The 22,985-nt window shown below is 41.9% G+C and overlaps 1 protein-coding gene across 7 annotated transcripts in view; it reads left to right on the top strand.

Moving 5' to 3' along the window:
• The window catches only part of PITPNM3 (PITPNM family member 3), a 120,938-nt gene that overhangs the window by 41,970 nt on the left and 55,983 nt on the right, over positions 1–22,985 (top strand). For all 7 annotated transcript variants that reach the window (XM_054084904.1, XM_054084900.1, XM_054084899.1 and 4 more), the window contains one exon: positions 13,937–14,044. In XM_054084904.1, the coding sequence (XP_053940879.1) occupies positions 13,937–14,044 (108 nt within the window). The remainder of the gene's footprint in view (positions 1–13,936; positions 14,045–22,985) is intronic.

The raw sequence follows: 22,985 nt of genomic DNA, 5'->3' as shown, positions 1-22,985 counted from the left end.
GGTGTTATGACAGACTTAAGGAAAAGCTTTCAGGTTGGTAGACACTCTTTTTTCCCCCCTCTTTTTGATGCATTGTCTGCCATCCTACTTATGTTTTGAGGTAGAATCTATATTGCCTGTATCAGCACTCCAGACTGGAGGTGGCACTAGTAAGTGGGAGACGTTATTCTGGAGCAGAAAATGCCTTCAAGGGATCACAGAAATGTCTTCTGTATCATACAGAAGATCCCAGATCCTGGGAGTGAGGAATAGGCAGGTGAAATATCAATCTTCAGGATTTTTGCTCAGGAAATACTAGCCTCTTTTTTTCCATGGGGCTGCTTATGGCTACGTTTCGTGAAATGCATGTAGTGAGATACTCATAATAATATAATTGTGGACAGTATGAAATTCCAGACCATAGTAATAGCTGAGCGGAATCACCAGGACACTGTAGTTGATTTGCTGTTCAGCATTTGCCACTCATTTTTTCTTGGCACTTTGCTTCTGTGATATTGCTGCCCCATTGAGTCCTGCTAAGGTAACTGGCTCTGCTTCACCGCGTGCTACATGTTTCATGATCTGAAAACCTGGAGTTAATGCTGCTTCGCCTCTTGGCTGGAAGGCGGGAAGAGAGCTTCAGCTACTGAGATTTGTCGCTGACTTCACACCAAGGGGCAGGTGGACAGTGGCTGCACACCACAACGATGAAGCATAAAATACACGGCTGTTCAGTGTGGGTTGTTTTGGGTTTTATTTTTTGTCTTTGGGCAGGAGAACTGTTACGTTATGCACACTAGTAGTTTTTCCTTGTGTAAGTGCTGCATGGAGTTGCAAATAGACTGTTTTGGGCTTCTGAAGTCTGTGTACTGCCACGAGCTGTCACAAACAGTGACCCTCTGCCAGCTGCTGTCAGGTGGGCGATGAAAGGACCTGGACGTGCTGACAAGCTGTGGAGAGGAATGAGAGGTTCTGTGCTTTCATGGCATTGTTAGGTTTATGGTTGGAATTGATGGTGTTAATGGTCTTTTCCAACCTAAAAGATTCTGTGATTCATTATAGGGTGCTGCTTGAATGGGGTCCATAATCTGAACTTGATGTAATATCATCACATTTACAGGGCCATGACCTTTCTAGAAAATTAGATAGAAGAAGAGCAAAGCTGATGAAGAGTCATATGTATTCAAATACACAGAGAGTTGGGATTGTTCAGCCTAGAGAAGAGAAGGCTCTGGGGAGACCTTTTAGCAGCCTTCCAGTACTTAAAGGGGGCTACAGGAAAGGCTCTTGATCAGGGACTGCAGGGATAGGATGAGGGAGGACGATTTTAAGCTGAAAGAGAGGAGATTTAGATTAGACATTAGGAAGAAATATTTTCCTGTGGAGTGTGTTGAGGCCCTCGCCCACCTTGCCCAGAGAAGTTGTGGCTGCCCCTTCCCTGGAGGGACTCAAGGCCAGGTTGGAGGGGGCTTTGACCAACCTGATCCAGTGGGAGATGTCCCTGTCCGTGGCAGGGGGTTGGAACTGGATGGGCTTTAACGTTCCTTCCAACCCAAATCATTCTGAATCTATGAAATACATATCTTCCAATATGTGACTAAGTAGTAATAAAACCCTCTAACCTCCCTTTTAGCTCATACTCCCCGAGGGCTGACACTTGAGAGCATGAAGCAGAAGTTATAATAATGAGGAGAGACCTTAGCAGCATGTACTGACATTGCAGTGAGACTGCCTTTGCTAGTCAGGCCACTACAACACAGCACATTTACCACTCCAGATCCCTGGTGATGTAAATAGCAGCCAGATGTAATCGCGAGAGAGGCATAATTTGGTTTTAGCAACAGGAGATCTAAGAGCAAAATGGGAATAAGAAACTGGCCAAAGGTAATCTCAGTCTGGGGCTGCATCCGAAGGAGCTGATTCTGGAAGTTGCTTTTTTTGGTTGAAGGCTGTAAATAGATGTAGAAATGTAGAAGGATGCACGAGCCTTAGAACAGAAACTGCAGTGCGTTTGCTCCAACTGCCCTCTCCCCCATTGTCGGTAAGCATTTTGGTTAGTTTTGGTTTCATGTGGTGGTGCAGAAGCAGGGAATATAATTTTTGACAGACCGCATGCCTTTCCTCTCCCTTGGTCTGTGGGCTGCTTCCTAAACAGGCTACGAGAATTTATTTTAACAGTTGCCATGTAACGCTTCTCCTTGAGTCCATCAACTGCAAACTAGGTTGTGTTCACGCTCCTAAGTGAGCAATCTCCAATTCTGTTTTTATAACCTAGACTCCAACCACTAGGATGAAGACAGATTTAAGGTTTTTCTTCTGGCCCTGTTACCTTGATTAATTTTATTCTTGGTATCTTATTTTGTGCTAAAGAAATTGCTCTTCTTATTTCCTGGCCTTTTTTGGGAACTTTTATTCCCTACAGCATTTGAGCTCTGGTACAGGTTCTCATTCAGCACACACGTTCATCATACCCTCTCACAAAGTTAGCTAGATGTCCTTTCCAGGAGTAGAATTAACAGATGAGGCTCGGCAATAATGTAGGTATGGCAAAACTGATCAGGTTGGATCATGCTGTCTGATAGAAAGGTGTGCTTGCCCGACTGGTCCCAATGGGGCACTGAGCTCCATAGGAAGGAAAGGTGAGGAAGTGGGTAAAAACCAGATGGACTGTGGGTACATACAGGCTATTTTAGGGCACTGATTTTCTGAGTCATGTAAAACTATGCATTTTTTTTTTTTTTTTCCCTAGGTTTTCATTTTTCCAACTGTAAACTATGAGAAATCTTTTCTGGCAGGCGTCTGGACATTAGAGTGATATTTAAGAGGGAGCTGTTGATGGTGGTTATTATTACAGTGCCTTGGAGGTGATTTCAGGATTTTGTGGGCTCCCTCAGAAGATGCAATGTTAACAGTTGATAACATGTTTGTGGTAAGATGTAAATGGTAGTTTTGCGGTTCACAAAGGATCATGTAGCTGCTTTCTGACCTGCTTTATATTCAAATGAACTCTTACTTCAACAGTTATTCTGGATTTAAACTAATCTAGCAGATGAGAATCCAACCTAATAGAAACCTACCTTCTTCATAATTCCTTTATTCGTGCATGGGCCTCCTGATTTAGAATGTGAAGGCATTTCTTTTTCCTTGCTCCATAAGTGTGTAACTGCAGCAGATGTTACAGTCAAAAGCCTACTGACAGCTTTGCTAAAGATCAAAGAAGTGGCGTGGAATACAGCTGCCTCATTTTCTCCAGCTGAGTTTATTTAGGCTGCATAATAACTTTTGTCATTAGTTTTGCCTTCTTAAAATGAGCCTTATGGCACTGTCTTCTGCATTACTGTGTTCATGTAAAGCTGAAGCCAACAGATATATGGTTTATATTTCAAGCCAGGCTCCACATGTGCTTTCTTGAGATCCTTATTTGTGAAAGAGGCTATGGTAGCTCTTTGCTAATTAAGAGCTGCTCTTGATTTGCTGCACCTTCCTCTTCTGAAAATCGATCCTCCGGTCTCATTTATTTAATTTTAAAATGCTCTGCTGAGCAACTTAAATATTATTTGGAAATGCTGCCAATGAACTAAAGTGGAAGTTTGAGAGTTTGAACGCTCCCCAGTGTGTTTGTGCTCTAAGGCAACAGTGTGTTGTAAAACTCAGTGGTGCTCAGCAAAAAGCCCTGGTGTGAGGATGATGACCCTTATTCACTAAAGTACATGAATTTTAGGAAAAGGCTGTGTTGCGAAGGTGGCTTGTGAGCGTCAAGTTCCTGTCTTGTTTTTTGCTGGGTGTCGTTTCCTCCTGCAGTTAAACATCAGTGGAAGGCACTTTGGTAAGCGTGTTGTTGTCCATGCAGTACGTTCATTGGTTTACCAGTGGTTTACCACTAGTTTACTGTGGTTTATCATCCTTTTGCAAAAGACCCAAGTGCTTGACGTGGGTAATATTACCCCTGCATCTGCTGCACTGGAGCAGCTCTTTGTCTCTGCTTACGGGTCCTTCCAAGAGACAATTACAGGTATTTCCAGAGATTTCTGTATAAACTGTATTCAAATGTCTTCTGAACCTCTGTGTTCATAAATCCTTTTTAGCTGTTGCCTAAAGCAGATAGTTAGTGTCTGCCCTTGGCTACAGACACTTTGCTGTGTACTGTAAAGCTACTGCAGTGTCTTTTGTCAGATGGCTGATTTGATGCTGGCATTGAGTTGTTCTGTAGCAGATATTGTAATATCATGACAAGACCAGTTTCAATATTTTCATGCTTCCAGAATTTATTTTAAACACTTTTATTGACGACAAGTGTCATCACTTCTCATAACGTGTGGTTTATTTCCCATTTTGTTCAGTGCAGATGATGCTACCAACCTATGAGCAGTGATTTATGACTGCACTGGACTCACACAATGTTTCAGAAATGTGAGGAAAGAGATCCTCTTCATGGAGTTTATGGAACTTCATAGTCCACTGAAGTTAGTGTAGATTCTTTTTGGGTGAAAACCCCAATCCAATTAAAAACGAAGTCAACGGTGACTGCTTAAGTACTATTAATTCAAGGGGTCTGGCTTGAAGGTTTTTTTTTGTAAGTCTGTTTTTTTCAGAGTGCCCTGGCTCTGAAAATCAAGAGTACTAAAAGTTACATAAATTGAGAAACTCCAGATTGGGAAGATTTCAAAAAAAGAAAGAGAACATCCTAATCTTAATTTTTAAAAGCATCCCGTGCATCCATCAAGCCTTTCTTCCTCTTTGTGCTTGAGAACATGCTCTACATTTCTGTCAAACTGAAAAGGTTCAACGGCTTGTGCATCCTTTCCTCTCAAAACCTCACTCACTCTGCACTTTGCTAGAACAGGGCATAGCAGGAGGTGCTCAGGCCCAACTGAAACGGGCATCAGCATCTGTTGGTAGCAGTTCTCCACCTACTGTGCTGTACTCCGTGTGCTGGGCAGTGCGTGGCTACCACAGTGGCAAACGTCAGCAAGAACATGTTTTGTACAATGCATTGGATTTGGAAGGGGAAAGAAAATCCCAGATATTCCTCGCCCTGGTCTATTGTCTCCATTCTCTTAATTCTTATTTTCTTTTCTTGAGATAAACAACTTCAAAATCAGAATGCCTATGCAATAATTTTTCCACTTTTAATGCTGTCCACTGTCTCAGTTCTTGCACGGCTGGATGGTTTTCAAGGTTTGGAAGGAAGAGGGCAAGTGTGTACATATAATATTTTACCTGATATGTTTTTAAGGTATTTGGGAGAAATGTCATGATACTCCTACTTTTTGAGCACAGAATGCTGTGTTTAAAGTGCATTGATTTAGTATGTAATACAGCTTTCACTAAATACTTAGTTTTTTAATGTCAGGATCAATATATATCCAGAACGCTTATAATGACAGTAGCCATCCTTTTTATAATTGTTACTTGGAATAAAAAGTGACTGCTATGTATAGACAATGAACGACATCTGTTACTGAGTTGTTAATCTTCTAATAACAGACTCTTAGTGAGAGATAAGCAGTTTACCACGTATTAATTACTATGTGGATCAAAATTAAATGTGTATTGGAGACTTGTAGGCATGAAGAGAACAAGAGATGGTACTCTGTTCCCACTGGGTGTCGAGTGAGAATGGGATACCTAAATTGTTTAAACTGCATAGAAATCTTAAGCTTTAGTGAGTGGAAGAATTGGAAATAGAAAAGAAAAATAGCCTCTGCTGATTTTCCTCTATGCTGCCGTTGTGCTTTTCAATGGTCTCGTACCATGTGCTTGAAACAGCTGTCTTGAGGTTTTCAGTGATGTTTCCAAATTTCATGTGAAGCTGGAATTGTAACTTTGGGCACCACCTCATACTTCAAATTTTGTCTAAAAAGAGAACTAAAATGGTGATGATTCAGACATTTTAGATGAGGTAGTTTCTTTGATGCGAAAGCTGTTATTGGGTTCTGTCTTTGGGAGTATGATCACATACTTGATGGAATATTCTTTTGAATTGTCGGCATCCATTGTTCAAGAATGCTTTGAAGGTCAGTGTGATGACTGCATTTTTGGAGTTGCTGAGGCGTGGATCGTAGACTAATGAGAACAAAATCCACACTTGGAATTTGCTGAACGTAGTCCATAAGTCAAAGAACAGACTTCAAAATCCATTTTGCAGGAGACAGAAATGTTGATAAACAGCGATCGCCTGATGTACCAAGAGAGTTTGACACAGGTATTTTGAAGTTTTGATTACTTCATAGTTAGCTTGCAAAAATACTCTTCAAATCAAGTTTTGTTCAGATAGGTTTCCAGAAGAAAAGTAGTTTGGGAAAACGAACTTCATTTCTGTGGTGTAATTGGTCTATTAAGCAACCTAAGATAATGTTGCTTGTGTAATATCTTATAATTAAAACACAGGCTTTGGCCAGGACAGGAGACTCCACCACAGCCCTGGGCAGCCTGTTCCAATGCTTCACGACTCTTTCAGTAAATGCATTTTTTCTAATATCCAATCTAAATGTCCCCGGGTGCAATGTGAGACCATTTCCTTAATTTCCCAGCTCTCTAGTCTATCCTCATCTCTCTGTAAGGCCTCTCTACCCATGAGGGATTCCACAGCTCCTCCTAATTTATTATCATCTCCGCTTTCTCCGAAACCACCTTTCAGGAGTAACGAGTGTTTAAATGTCAGGAAAATACATGTACACAAAAGTATAGACACTAGCAAAAGAGGCAGAAGGCATTTTTATGCTCAGAACCACCCTGGGAGACGAGGTTGTATCTTTGGTAGAGGAAAGCATATGTGTGGGCTAAAATAATTGGCATTACCAGTAGATTAAACACAGCACTAGAGAAACCACAGGAGTTTGTCTATGATGGAGCGAGGGAAACCTGCCCAGGAGAGAAGAGGCAGCAGCTTTCACCTCTGAGAAATAACGTAGCTCGGTACCCTTATTCTGTCTCCAGCGTTATATTTCCTGTAATATTTCTTACCTGCATGTCTCACCTGTTCTCTGTTATTTATACAGAGTGCTTCATAAAGGCTTGATATTTTTGCAGCTGAAAGGACTTTCTGCATAGTGCAGCTGGAATTGAGTACTGTGTTTCTTTATGGGAGAATCTGGATGCTGTCCCAGACTTTACATCTACCCATGTGTAATTTGCACTTCAGAGACAGCCTGAAGTAGGAGGCAGAGGGCACAGCAGTGGGCACAATTAAAACATAACATTAGTGAGCTGCTTTTGCATTCTGAAAAACAGCTGGGGTCAAACCCCAGTTCCTCAGACAAAGAAATTCCTGGCTGACAGCCTTGTAAACAGAGAATCAAGCACCTGTGTGTGAGATGGAGCAGCTGTACATGTTTTGACTGTTGATTCCTCTGCCCTGGCTAGCTACTTAATGTGGTGAAATGAGTAGAGAAAGGGAGAAGTAATATTTTACTCTTTCCCTTTGCTTAGATTTTCTTTGTTTCTTGCTTTCCATGTGGAATGCAGTAAGTTAGGCAGAAAGTTCACCATTCACACCAGGACTAAGTTATGCTTCCATGTTGGAAACTTTAGGCTTATTAGATTTTCTTTTGCCTTGCTACTTGCAGAATTTCCTCAGGTAAATGATGATCACTAAAAAGGTTTTCTCTGTTTATCAAATGTCCTATCAATGTGAATTTCCAGCTGAGTGTGAACAAGGTAAGAAGCTTTTGACAGTTAGACCAGGCAAGGGATGGAGGGAAAGATGCAGTTATCCTGGTTTTGCTGGCAAGGCACTGGAGGCAAGCAAGAAATGAATAGCTTTCCCCGAGTCAGACAGGACCCCAGGTTCTGTGACAGCCACAGAGAGAGTCCAGGTCTATTAAGTAAGGGTCAGGTGCCTTTAGATGTGCTAGCAAGCTGTGTGTCCTTCAGACTTGGAATGTCTTCTGCTGCTGTCTCCTCAGCCGTAGCAGGTGGGGATGAAAAAATACATGAGGACCGGAGGGAGAATCTTTTGCTCAGGAGCATATGGTTACACTTCTCCTTACACCCAGTTGGTGGATGGGAACAGCGGGAAACATAAAACATCACTGAAAATTGCCATAATTCTCAGATGGCTTTTAAAGGCACTTGATGGGGAGGAGGGGAGAGACAATAAACACTTCAGATCTGGTAAATAAGCAGGAGGCGAGCGTTGCAGCATCGCCAGTTAAATAAAACTTTTTACCCTTTCTGGTGAAAATATGTTCACATCAGCTGAGTACTAGAACAACATGCATGAATCCATGAATCATACATGAATTTGAGTGGTGAGGCACTGGCCCAGGTTGCCCAGAGAAGTCGTGGCTGCCCTGTCCCTGAGGGTGTTCAGGGCCAGGTTGGATGGGACTTTGTGCAACCTGATCCAGTGGGAAGTGTCCCTGCCCATGGCGGGGGTGGGGGGGGTGGGGGTGGAACTGGACGGGCTTTAAGGTCCCTTCCAACCCAAATCATTCCATGAATCTGATAGGTCCAGTCTATCCAGAATTTCTCCCCATTTTGATGAATTGCAGATGATATTTCAGGGAAAAAAAGATTAAGACATTCAAAGATTAAATACATGAAATTTATGGTAGAACAAAGTCATCATCATCGATATTTGGGCTTTAAAGGTAGAGAACAGCTGAAATTCCTGGAATTATGAGGAGCGCTGAGGGACCTGGGGTTGTTTAGCCTGGAGAAGAGGCTGAGGGGAGACCTTATTGCTCTCTACAGCTACTTGAAAGGAGGTTGTGGAGAGGAGGGAGCTGGGCTCTTCTCCCAAGTGACAGAGGACAGGACAAGGGGGAATGGCCTCAAGCTGTGCCAGGGGAGGGTCACACTGGATAGCAGGAAAAAAATTTTCACGGGAAGGATCACTGGGCCCTGTCAGAGGCTGCCCAGGGAGGGGATGGAGTCACCATCCCTGGAGGTATTTAAAAGATAGATAGATGAGGTGCTCAGGGACAGGGTTTAGTGGCAGATAGGAATGGTTGGACTCAGTGATCCAAGAGGTGGTTTCCAACCTGGTGATTCTATGATTCTATGTATTAGGTTTAACATTTTGGGGTTTATGGCTACACTAGATTTCTGTACTTTTAAAATAGCACTGTTTTGTTAATTAAGAAGCAAAAAGCTTCAATCTAAAATGATCACAAGAGTCCATGATTGCAATTTTTAAGAAATAAGAAAAATTATGAACCATCATAAAACTTTAAATTAAACCACTTGAAGCAGCGCTGTCTTATTGATTTGTTTGTGACAGTGCCCATCAAACCCAGTGAAGGTTAGCAAAGTTTTGTGAGTTAACAATAAGCAAAATGCAAGCAGTTACCACTAAAAGAGCTGTACGTGACACACATGCACTGCTTATGATTATTTGAGTGGCATTTATAAATACTAGCTCCATCTGCACAGGGTCTGAAGATCTCTGTAATCCCAGCTGTTTGTTGTTTTCACGTGGCTGTGCTCTGAGCAGACATCGTCAGCCAGGATGCACAATTGTCCAGTAGCTAGATAATTGTGAAGGGCTTCAGTGAATTTGTGGCTTTTTGGGCAAAGTATCATAAGATTTCAGGATTCGAAACCAATTTTGCTGTCGTTTGGACATGGGCGGCATCATCTGTTCACACCTCAAGGCTCTGTCGCCCACGGGTGCTGATGTGAGTAGTAACGGCTGGAGACCCAAGGTGAAGCATGTAGAAGAGCAACGAAGCTGGTGAGGGGCTGGAGAACAAATCTTACGAGGTGTGGCTGAGAGAGCTGGGGTTGTTTAGCCTGGAGAAGAGGAGGCTGAGGGGAGACCTTATTGCTCTCTACAACTGCCTGAAAGGAGGTTGTGGAGAGGAGGGAGCTGGACTCTTCTCTCAAGTGACAGAGGACAGGACAAGGGGGAATGGCCTCAAGCTGTGCCAGGGGAGGTTCAGGATGGATATCAGAAAAAACTCTTCATGGAAAGAGTCATCGGGCACTGGCAGAGGCTGCCCAGGGAGGTGGTTGAGTCGCCTTCCCTGGAGGTGCTTAAGGAACGGGTGGATGAAGTGCTTAGCGACATGGTTTAAGGGAGTGTTAGGAATGGTTGGACTCGATAATCCAGTGGGTCCTTTCTAACCTGGTGATTCTATGTGAGGGGTGGCTTGGGCTTGCGGTTAGGGGTTCTGCTAAAAAGAGAGATGTCTGTCTCAGGAGCGAGCTCTTGCTTCACAAAGCCTCCCTAAAGCACAAGTGTTCTGGCTGTATGCGTAATACACATATACAATATTCTGCAGTATGTTTGGTATTTTAACCCCTGAGGTTAACACGGCTTTTTCTTTTCATGTTTATTGTGACGCTGCAGTTTGCTGGAGGAAGTCAGAGTAGGGGTTACCTTCTGGTGTTATTTGTCCCTCTCTGCAGTGACATGCTGTTACATTCCTTAGTGTGTGCTTCTTCTGCATGTGGAGGATCACTTTGTCATGTCATGGCGTGCTCACAACCCTCAGTTTCTGCTTGAAGCATAAGTGAACTCCTCATAGGCGTAGAGGTGTGCTCGGCTGAACACAATCCGCAGAGCTGATCAGCTGCTTGGACACAGATAACATTAACACAGCGTCCAGCTCCTCCCTGCAGTATCCATGCTGAAGCTCTAAACCAGCAACATAAATCAATGAGAGCTCAAGGCAAGTGGGAGAGGAACAATAACACAAAGAAGGATAAATTGAGCCCTTTCAAGGAAGCAAGGAATATTGTGTAGCTCTTTATCTTCCTAAAGAAATTGTAAGATGAAAACTGTTTTTGTGGAGATAAACCATGTCTGGTGCTTTTACTTGCCAGAAGAGGCAAATAGCAAGAGAAGACTCCAGCACTGTGACGTGAAATGGCATCTGAAAATGTAGATTGTTTATGGAGGTCAGGACTGACTGTGAAATTGGAGCACCTTGGAGTCTGTCGTGGTTTGCCTTATGGAAAACACTTGACCTACATCCAGCACTGCGGGCACTGCCTGGGAGCGTTCTGTCCTTGTGCCTTCCCAGGGCTGCAGAAGCCAGCAGCTCCTTTCCACTCCTGACACTTCTGCACCTCTAAGTAACTGATAGTAGAGCTGTGATAGTCTATTTTGTGCTAGGAAGAGTAAAGCAGAGACTTGACATTTTTATTTGCAGTCTGGTAAGGAGATAGAATACCTTTTTTCTGTAATATTTGTTTTTCCCTTTCATTGATGATTTTTTCTTGTGGGTTGACAGTCATAACAAATTTCAGAGTGAATTGTTTCGCCACTTTTGCTTCCTTTCCATAAGTGAATTTGCTTTAAAACGTTATTTTGGGAGGCAGAGATGCATGTTTAATATCCCTTTGTGTAGTGGTCCACAGGTCGTAAAATTGCTTTGAAAACTCACAGGTCCTGATACCCGGTTAATACTAACCAGATATCTGGTTTACTCAATCATATATGGCAGTTTATTCCAGTTGAGAAACTCTCTTGATGACTTAGATGTACTGCCACATGATTTTGGCTTTATTGTATGGTTGAATTTTAGATTGCTAAACTTGAAGACCTGCAGGCTCACCTGGTTCAGAGTGAGGTGACACAAGGAATACTCAGAGGTTTAGTTAATGCTTGCGGAAGCAGTTGACATTGAAGAACATCGTAGCTGTCCACCAGACCACGAGTGTTTGAATGTGGGTGTTCTGTAGCGTCGTGCAATTGCACTAGTTTAGTTTCTTCTGCTTGTCCTTAAAGGTCTTCTTTCCTATTATTTAGTCTGGGGAAAGAAGCATGGCAGAATTCCAGTTTGGAAGGCAAATGTATTTGGAGAGGAATTTAATGTCTGGATAGTTAACAAGCTCTCCAAGTAGAGGGAGCAGACTTGGTGAGGAACATTAACTGTTTTCTTTAGACTGTGAGAGAAAGAAGAGTCCTAATAATGGTAGGAAGGCTGGGGGTGATCCACAGCCTCCCTTCTGACCATGGGTCCAGGGTCTGGAGCACACTAAGCGCTGTTGCCCAAGACTAAATAGCCTTGTATTCCAGTTGCCAGTTAATGTTTTCTGTCTAACTCAGAAGGCCAGTAGAAATGAGAAACAACGTCTGACCTCTAATCTTATTTCATCTCTCTGCTAAACAGTAAAGCCATCTGGAATGCCTGGCTTGGTAAATGACGTGACGGCAAAAGCGATAGGAAAATACTAGATCTAATGCTCAAACAATTTTGGAGACTTGTTTCTCTGCAAGAGGCTGGTCTATAGCACCCTAGTGATACAATTCCTGGTACCGGGACAGATCCTTACCCCAAACCTAGCTCTTTGAAATACCACTAACAGGCCGTCCCACCTCTTCCCGCTGGATGATGCAGGTCTCTGGGGAAGCACAGCTGCACAAAGAAGGCTGGAAGAGCTGCCTCCTCTGCACCAACATCGAGGAACTCAATGGCCCAGTCTCGCCTTCCCTCATTGCACTTGTGATAACAGTGAATGCAGAAGGAGGTCAGCCCCAAGCTTCAGGTGAAGGTTTTGGTTGCTAGCTTGATCACAAGAGGTGCAGGATGTCCTTGGGGCATCTCCATCCAGTGGCTGTGGCAGGGTGCCACTGAGGTGCCTTCAGCCAGACGGTCGGAGCATCCCTCAGCCACCCATGGCTCCTTCCCTCCCTGCAGAACGTCAAATAAGTCAGCCTTTGTGAGAGAAAGGGACAATAACCCAGCAAAATGCTGCTCTGGTTGCCTCAGGGAGCAACTAAGATTGAACCCAAGTGTGGAAGGCGCTTCACTGGATCCAGCTTCTCCAATAAATCTGACAAATGACCTTTACAGGAGTCTGTTTCCAACTGGTTGGGCTTAGAGGAGGATGAGGGATGGCAATGACTGCCAAGTGATTTAAAAGCCCTTATACAGCTCTGCATTCTTCCTCCTCATTACCAATATCTCTCTAAATGAGAGAGGTACATGTGAGAGAACGTGAAAGAAGACAAACGTTTCAATCATTTAGAGAGGCCTGCTGCAAGGCCTGGTTGCCAGCAAACTGATGTTTCTTTTTTTGTTTGAAAGTTTGGATCATTTTAGTGAGAAATGTTCTGGCCAAATTCTTCTGTGTTTACTCCCACAATAGAGCCCTTCTCTCTGCAAAAGGCAGTTAGAGAGGGCAGTATTTGACCCATTCTGGGTCTGTCTTAACAAGTAAAGAACCATCATTATTCATATTGCATTTTTTCCTGTGTTCTCACCCTAGGTACAAAGGCCACTCTAGGCTGAATACAGACAGGCCTTTCAATAAATTTAGTCAGAAAAGACTAATGCATCCTTCTTGCCAAACAGCTGTTAAATTGAAGGAAAATGTTTTCCTACAGCTTCTAGGCCTGTTTGGTTTTTGTTGGGTTTTTTTTTTAAGGGAGAGACAAAATATCTGTGGTTCATGTTTTGTGCTTTTAGCTTTTCCCACCCCCTCTCCCTGGATGGGATCCCAATAAAAGAGGCGGTTCTCTGTGCTTGCCACTCCATTATGTCCCTCTATCTCTGGATGAAAATGTAAAGCTTTGCGTAGCACGGGTGGCTTTAATAAAAGGGGAAAAAACACGCTTGAAAAGCCTTAGACTGATCTGTATGCCCATTCTTCCTCCTGCTGTGCCTTTTGTATATTCTGAGGTAGATGTAAAAAAAATACATTTTTCTAAGAGGGAGAAATAATTCTGAATAAATTTATTACTTGATATTAAACACTCAAAGTGGTATTATTGTAAACTCTGGTTTTTAAGTGATTGCTCAACATAAGAGCAAAGATTCAGGCAGTCCTCTCTTTTCCATGGTTTTCCTGCACAGATTGTATGAAGCAAACAGGTACACTGTTGGGCGTATCAGTAAGCGAGAGGCTTTCCTGGCAAGCCCTGCGTGTGCAAACCTGTTCTATATTCCCATTAAGGACCATGAGGAGTGTTTACCTCTGTCTCAATTACTAGTTCTCATCCTGTCTTTTTTTCTCTTGTTCATCACTGCGATTTATTCTGTTCTCCTTTTTCCTCCTACAGAAGAGATGGTGGAAGGGAAAAGTGCCATTCTCCTAGGCATGAGCCAGTGGAACTCAAACGACCTTGTTGAGCAGATAGAAACAATTGGGAAGCTGGAAGAAAATCAAGGTAATGTTTAGCTTGCCTTACATATTAATTTAAAGTTAACAAGAAAATATGGCTACTGAAGCAAGTAATTGTCAGATATTATGTAAATTGTCAACAGAAATATCATTTACAGTATCACATGGTTAAAAGATTTGCATAGAAATGCAGGCAGTATTTTAGTGCTGGGAAATGCATTGCAGTGATCCCTCTCAGGAGGAAACAACTTCTCTGACAGGCCAGGTAATACAAATTTATTGGCTTCAATGGGAAGTCAGTGTTGGACTCAGCTCAACAGCTATGAGACAGATTACAAGAGGACAATTTGTGTTTTGCATGTTTCCTGTAATCAAAATATATGAGGCTTTTGAACATTGTCACTGGGTTATTTTGCTCCTTCTAGACAGCAATTCATTATCTGAAATTTTCAAGAGGACACCTAATTTTCAGGAGTAGTTTGGGCCAGTTTTAGGTAAACATTGAGGTAACTTTGTGCTGCTGAAGTCGGTGCTAATACACCAATAAGAATCTGGGGCCTAGGACAAATGCCTAAGCAGTCTTCCTTTAATTGTTTTCTTGGCTCTGAAATTGTCTAGTTGTTTGAAAATTAAAATTACCTCATTTTGTTTAGGGAGAGAAAAGGACCTAACGTCCTTATCCCTCAATGATATGGTGCTCATGTAGAATGGTGCTTGTTAATTAATCTGACTTTTAAAGAATTTTATGGATTTGTCCATTTCAAGAGCCTTTTCAGGAGGCTTTTCTTTGTGGATTCTCTACATGTAGGCAATCCTGAAGACAGCTGTTAAAAGGGCTATTTTAGTATGCGAGTACGTAAAAGTAATATTTATCTGAGTCGTAAGCTTCTTGATTGCCTGCCATGAGAATGATTTATTTTGATAGTATTTAAGTGGCAGGTAGACACAATACACAAAGTGTATTTACAATTATTAAATAGGTAATTACAGAAGAAAAAACTTCACTGTTTTGCATTTGCTCTGAACAGTCATGTCGAGGCCTCACCTTGCTTGGTAGCTTCCTTTATTTGGAGTCAGAGATGCAATGGCAGTTTGTAACAGATACTATGTATGTTGTAAATATGCCATTTTCTCTGCTACAAAGTAGCAAGAAAAATTAATACATCAAATTAATTGCATCGAAAATGTGAGTTGATCTTCTAAATGACTTGCCAAGAACCAGCTATCCTTGTATTCTTGCAGGTGTTTCTCTACTTCTTCCAGAGCTGGTAAAGATTTAGGATGCTTATATTCATTGTAGCACCCATTATACGAGGTTTGTTATATGTTGTTTGTTTTTTTCATAACGCACTTTGTGTTGAGCACTAAGGAAAGAGTTGTAAGTTGCTGTTTTTAAGGATTTCTGCTGTTAAGAAACAAGGCTGGTAAAAGGATTACTGTTTGCATTATACAGTTGGATAACTGCAGGAAAGAGAATGCAGGACCCAGGGTTACATGCAGATCTGTGCAGGGACAAATTATGCAGTCCTTTGAGTTACAATCATACAAAGGGTCTCTATTTTCATTTAATCTAATTCCCTGTGATGTTTTGTAAAAGAAGGAATTCTCATCCATTATCTTCTTCATTTCTGTTCACATATAGCTGTTAGAAGCAGCTTTGGAGCCAGCATACCTTACTCAAAGCATTTGATGAATTGGCCTACGTGTAAGGTGTATCTGCATTGCTTCACGTGTGCTGGAGGTGTATTATGGCTTTTAAGATCATGGCTCATTGTGCTGATTTTGACTGTTCTTGAGTAGAGGCGTCAGGCAAGGACTGAAGTCGTTAAGAACTGGGCTAACACAAGTTAAGTTGGTGAAGGGTCTGGAGCATAAGTCTTATGAGGAGCGGCTGAGGGAACTGGGATTGTTTAATATGGACAAGGGGAAGCTGAGGGGAGACCTCATTGCTTTCTACAGCGTCCTGAAAGGAGGTTATACTGAGGTGGGCACTGGTCTCTTCTCCCAAGCAGCAAGAGGCAGGGTGAGAGGAAATTGCCTCAAGTTGTGCCAGGGGAGGTTTAGATTAAATATTAGGAAAAATTTCTTTGTCAGAAGAGTGGTGAAACATTGGCCCAGGCTGCCTAGGAAAGTGGGGGAGTCTCCATTCCTGAAGGCGTTCAAAAAATATGTAGATGTTGAACTTTGGAACATAGTTTAGTAGCCTGGTAGTGTTGGGCTGACAGCTGGACTTGATACTATTGGAAGTCTTTTCCAACCTTAATGATTGATCCTACAATTCTGTAAGTCTGAGCCAATATTCCATGTACCACGTCTTGTTATGCCAGAATTTGATTTCACTCATTCAGTAATACAAAAGAAAGTAGAGCTCTGGCTGTAGTGCACACTGCCAGTTAGAAATTCTCCCTGATGCGTTCCTCTGCTACCTTCCAATCTCAAATTTAGTGTTACTGGTTAACTACATGTTATTTTCTTTTCCATTATTACTTTTTATTTTTTATTTTTTTTTTCCCTATGTGTGCTCATCTGTATCTTGTCTTCATGGAATTATCTGCCAAATGCTGATAGGTTGTATTGCAGCGTTGTTAGTGCAGATAATTGTACAGTGCTTTTGTTGTAGCTTAACAAGACTGAACAGTGTTACTGAGACAGCAGTTTTAGAGAATTCTGTGATTAGCAACCGTCAGATAGAAATGATAAAGGCAAAGAGGGAAGGAGGAGGATGTTTGAAGGAATAATGTTGTCGTCTGTGCCACACTAGAAAGATATGTAAGCCTTAACCCAGTTATTTATAACAAAAAATTAATAGTTCAGCTAAAGCTGGATATTCTCTTTAAAAACATTATATAAAAAAGACAAAGGTGTCGTGTATGGCTTCTTTCCCAGAATACTTCATTCTTTCAATGGAAAGATGTAAGAAGTATGGTCTGCTGATTCAAGGAGAATTCACCCCACCTCTCCCCAACCTGGATTTATTTTTGGCTCTCAGAGAATGAAGAGTTCATTGGCTTTGGTTGCAGAGAGCTTTGTTATAATTCAGTCGTTCTCTAGGGCCAATGGTTTTGTTAAGTGCCTGTGCAGAGAGCAGAGCACTGGTTCTTTTTCATGGTTTAATAAATTGATTAATAAAGCACATAATTATGAGCTCTTTCAACAAATGAAGATGTATGAGAAGATGCTGTGTGCTCTGGGCAGAGCTGAAGACCCACTGAATGCTGCTTACTTAAGTGATGCTACAGTTCCAATGCAAGACAGACGAGGTCCTCAGGAACTTAATAAATGGCGGGTATATAGTTTAATTCAATCATTGATTCTCAGTAAGTACAACTGAGGGCACTTGACCAGCACAACCTTTCTCATGAGAAGTAGAAATTAGTCTTTGGGGGAAAACTGGCAGCAGCATTTAAATTTATTAAGTTCTCATTATGGAAAATAACACAAACAGCAATCAAGCTGAATTGAAAACTCATACAGCTGCATAAGTTATGCTGATGCAGATCTCTTTGCTGTTGTCGAACAAAAACATTTTCACACATCACAGTCATGCATTTAAATTCACTCCTGGTGCAAAATATCTGTCCATTACATTAAGGAAAGCTGCACTGTAGGGAGCACTAGGAACAAATTCAACCTGTTGGATGTCAGTGCTTTGCATTTCCTCCCACTCTCTTGACTGCATATCCTTACTTTAAGTATATATTGTTAATGTTTGTAAGGTTGAAGTTGTTGGTGGTTTGTTTTTGCACTCTTGACACAGTGCAGTGAAGATGAGGTGAAGTCTTTGCAAATACAGCAAAGACTGTTTGTATATTTTGAATTCAGTATGTGCTTTATATTTTGTTACTCAACTATCTTTATAGCAGAAGATGAGTTCATTATACATTTTATTGGGCAAACCAGGCAAATACTTGTAGGAAAAAATATGTCACTCAATCCAGACTAGTATTTGACGTACAAACTTGTGTCAGTATTTCAAAGACTGAAATCCTGAGGTAAAACAGCATAGCTGGAGTAGACATTACTTGTGAGGTCAAGACATGTTTGTTTGAGACCAAACCTACGTGAGACTTAAAATAAGGGTTTTAAAATACAGGAATAGCAGGGTTGTCCTCTCTGCCTCAGTTGCCCATCTCTTGTTATATTTGGCTTTTTTTAAATGTAGTGTTGAGAGCCGGAAAGAGTTATAAGAGTTTAACGTACCATTTTTTTTTTCTTTTCTCTTACACATGCAAATCAAAGCTTGAGGGTATTCAAAAACATCTGAAATGGATGAAAAACCACAGACCTCCATAGGGAGATAAAACTACTTGCCATTGCAGTTGGAAGTTAGCAGTCCTGCCATAATTTGATGTCTGTATATGGACAGCAGGTGTTACTGCTCTTTGCCCTTCAGTTTGTCACTTCCTGCCCCCCCCAGTCCATCTTATTTTTTCTGAAGAGTAGAAAAAACATGTAGTTGTCAAGGAATGGGCCATGCAGTTCAATGCCTGCATATCTGAGCTTTGCCAACTGACAGCATCATGCATCCAGGAACATCAACCAGGTTTAATTATATTGAACTGCAGTGGCGAAACGACCGCTTTGTTCTGCAGCTTCCATAGATCAGATTGCTCTTTCTCACCAGTAACTTCTAGGCTGGGGAATTTTATTCACCTCTGCCTTCCTCACCGGGTGAGCAGGAGCAGCTGGCATTTTCTGGATTGTTGCCACAGACAGAGCTGTGATGCATAAATTTGTGCAAGCTATGCTGCAACTTCAGGCCTCTTTTGCATTAGATTTAATATAACACACAAGTTTTATTGTTTTCTTGTGTTGCATTTCTGCTTTTAGTTGTGGCTCTCTGGTTTTCTGCCTGTCTTCAGTAAGCCAACAGCCACTGCTGGACAACTCCAATTCCCAACCATCTTACCAGAAATGCCAGGGAGGTTTTTTCTAGGCAAAAGTTGCTAGGCTTTGCTTTTCTGTTACTCCCTTCTTCGACTGTGGGGAAAGGCTCTTTATCAGGGAGTGCAGGGAGAGGGCAAGAGTAATGATTTTAAGCTGAAAGAGGGGAAATTTAGATTAAATATTAGGAAGATTTTTTTTTTCCTGTGAGGGTGGGGAGGCCCTGGCCCAGGTTGCCCAGAGCAGTGGTGGCTGCCCCATCCCTGGAGGTGTTCAAAGCCAGATTGGATGGGGTTTGGAATCCCTGAGCCAGTGGGAGGTGTCCCTGCCCATGGCAGGGGGTGGAACTGGATGATCTTTAAGGTCCCTTCCAACCCATTCTATGATTCTATCACATAGAAAAGCCTTCTCTACCCCAGTAGTAGATCTCACGGTGTTGTGCAGCAAGGGGAAGAACAGAATTCCAGCTATAGTTCACCTTGGTACAAAAAATTTCACAGTGGCTACCATGCTTCCTTAATGATCACATAAGCAGTTAAGCAGATCAACAAAGGTGTGCATCCTTATCCTGACCACAGTAATGTTCCTTTCACTACAGGCTGCGCTCATACTGCTATTTCTTGGTATAGTGAAATACTCCCACCAGGGCTGACTGCCCATGGCAGGATGGGAGAGGCAGCTGTGTTGGAGTGGTGTGGTTGCTTTTAGTATTTCCTGTTTACTGCTTGTTTTCTCCAGATTTTGTTTGGAGAAACAAAAAAAGTGGTTTGTTCAGGCTTCCGAATGGCGTTAATGTTGAGGTACTGCTCTCTCTGAGAGCAGCTGTCATCGCTACATGTCGTAATTCATTGGCATTTTTTGATTTTCTGAACTCTTTGCTACCCTCTGACTCCTGGTTGTGTCTTCTCTGCAAGAAAACAACAAGAACAGTACAAACATAGAAAATTTTAAAATCACTTTGCAGAAAAATAATTGTCTGGCAACTGTGTGGAAGGTATCCAAGCTCTCAGTTTGTTAAGGACTGTGTTATCTTGTTATTGAGCTGCTGCTTTCCATTCCTTCCTATCATTTCTTTCATCTGTTCTTTCTGTTAGTGGTGTTTTCTGAGCACAACCATTTCCCTTTGGAACAAAAAGGGACTGACTTGCCTTTTGAGGGGCGTTGAACTCTCTTCCTCTTGCCCAAAGGCCTGATTTTTCACTGTTTTTTTAGCTCTGTGCTTTTTATAAAACAAAAACAACGTTAGAAACAGTGGATTTCCAAGCGTATTTGTAGTTTTTTTGCTGGAAGTGAGTTTTGGGGCTGTATTGTCCCTTGGCTGCTGCGCAGCAGTTTGGATGGGAAAGCAATGTATTCAGCTGGCAGGCTGACATAGCAGATCCCACGTCCAGCCCTTCACTGGTGTGACAGGAGCCCAGCATACCAGCAGGAAGAGACAGGCTATATTTCATTGCACTTGCTGAATAACCCAGAGCAAAGTGACGCAAAGCCAAGATTTCAGCATGTAGCAAATGCCAAGCTTGAGATCTTAATGCAATCTTTATGGATCTCCTTTGTCTGTTTGCCCTGTCATGCGGTTTTTATTTATCAGTAGTGCGATGGGAACGCGTTGTATGTGTCACAGGTTTGCTTCCTGACCTTGACAAGGGCAGACAGAGAGCTCCTGTCTTTAGCAGTGGTGGGCGAGTTCCTGAAGGAAAGCTTGTCTGGCAGTGAATGGGAAGTGCTTGTGCATCTGTCTTGTCTGTAAATAGCTTTTTCCTACGAAAGCTTCTGTTAGAAATTTCGAGAGATGTGAAGATGGTCTCCAGAAAGACAGATGGAAGTGTGAGTAGGAAGGCTGAAATGGTCTATTTTATATTATTAAATTATTATTGAAATGACAATAGCAGGATATTTGCTATAGTGTGAAATCATGGTGTAGTTGTGGGGTAATAGGTAAGTGACGTGTTCTTGTTTGGGTTCTGTTTTTTCTAAGGAAAAGAAATATACATCTTTGTAAGATGTGATAGAATTAGATAACATCTGAAAATCACTGCCTGCAATTTCTGATTCTTATGACTGTCTGTCCTAGCACAACTCTTGCTTCTCAGGAGCACATGATTTCTGGGTTTCACCAGAAGATATGCTTTAATATCTGAGGGCAAATACACGGGGGGATAAAGTTTGTATGCTCATTACAATGGCAATAGGTGACTTTTCTGGTTCTGAACCCTCTCAAAGTTATGTTGCGGTAAAGCTATGAAATTACTTAAGAAGGGAGCTTTGACCTCAGAATGAAAAGCAAAAATAAATCTGTCTGGCTTTGTCTCTCAGGAGACAATGTTGTATGACAGGACGTGTGTTGACCTCCAATGTTTTAAGTAACAGATGATGATTATGAGCTCATTTGGAAAGCAGTCAAGTGTTATTGCTCTTCTGGTTCATAAACAATTTATTAAAGATGCATCAAAGTGTCTGCTTGCTTATGCACATTTGCTGCAGGCTCTGATGAAAATTACTTCAACGTTTCCTTAAGGGCTTTAGCCAGGTCTGGGGCCTGGCCAAACGACGCAGAGAACTGAGCAGCTAGAACATCAATTAAACTTTTAGCTGCATGAGTGCCAATGTTTGTAACCATCTGACGTCACTTTGTGACCTGTAAGAAACAAGTGGAAAAGGATTCTCATTGCCAAGCCCTGCGCTTCCCTCCCACCGCACTCCCTGTCCAACCCCAGGTTAATGATGCTTTTGGCATTGACTGGCTCTTAGTTGGATGTTCCTGCAAGGAGCTGACAGGCTTCAGGGTCCATGGAATTTTAACTATCATCTTGTTTATGGAGGTAAATCAGTTTTGATAGCTGAGGCTGTTGTTGAAACGGGGAAAGATGCTTATGTTGTGTTTGAGAAGGGGAGTGTATTTAAAGCCCTGGTTACTACAGATTCATTCTGCAGATTCTTGTCCCAGAGACAACCCCTTGCTGCTCTGCTAGAGAGCCAGATTCTATGCTTGGTTATTGCATGGAGTCCCAGTGAAGTGGCTGTGCTGTATATTATTGCATACTGGGCAAAACATAAAATTTGGCTCCTTATTGATGAAACATTTGGGATCCTGACAGGGGTGATTTGCAATTAATTGCAGTAAAAGGGAAATGGATCACAAATTAATATGGCTGTTCTGCTAATAATTAGACTCTTGATTTCTAACTGTAGAGTCAATGCTTGGCATACCTCACAAAATACTATTTTATATGCTGGAATGCAGTGAGTGCTCTATTGCCATTTGAAATAGTCTAACTGAAAAGCTGATGGAAATTGGAATGACTGATACTCTTCTGACAATTGATTTGTGTGTTTATGGTTTTAAGCAGGTCCTGACAAGTGCAATGTTTTTAATCACCTATTACCTTCTGTTTGATTTGTTTCATTCTTGTTAAGGTGCCTGAAGCTCCTCGGCTTTCAAGTTGGTCCAACTTAAGTGAAATTAGTGTGCTTGCACTAGGTGCAGACTAGATTTGTGTCCTGGGCAGGAATTTGGCAGTCAAGGCTTCTTCATTCTTTTCTTTCACCTCTTCTGACACTCTGTGGTCTTCCCTGTAGCTCATACTCAAATAGACTGAAGCATATACTTTATTGTGTTACCTACTACAAATCGTGTTTGAAAATGTGGGACTCTTTAACTCTTCTTCACATCCAGCTGTGAGGATATGTTTGTGTAAACTTAGAACTTGTGTTGATTCATTGGTCCAGAGGCTGGAATTTGGGAATATGAATTTGTTGTGAACTTTCTGTGTTTTGATGTGAGCATCTCCTTATGATAAGACAGGCGTATTATTGATGATTCTAGTGCAGAGGTACACCTAAGAGGATAGCAGTCTCCTTTCAAGTAGATTGTATCTTTGGTATGATTTGAAGGACGTTCTCCATTTCAGTCACTTCTTTTGCATGTACAAAAATCAGAAGATCTCGGTATCTAGGATGACTGCCATGTCATGAAAAGATGACAGAGAATTAGAAGATTGTACTCACACAGTGTTTTGTTGGTGAGTGTGTGAAGTGGTCTGGCCTGCTGAAGAGAGAAACCAGTCAGACTATCTTCCAGAATACTGGGTTAATATGCTGGT

Source organism: Cuculus canorus, chromosome 20 (assembly GCF_017976375.1).
Source record: "Cuculus canorus isolate bCucCan1 chromosome 20, bCucCan1.pri, whole genome shotgun sequence".
NCBI classification, from domain to species: Eukaryota; Metazoa; Chordata; class Aves; order Cuculiformes; family Cuculidae; genus Cuculus; species Cuculus canorus.
This window is presented reverse-complemented; position numbering and strand designations above follow the sequence as displayed.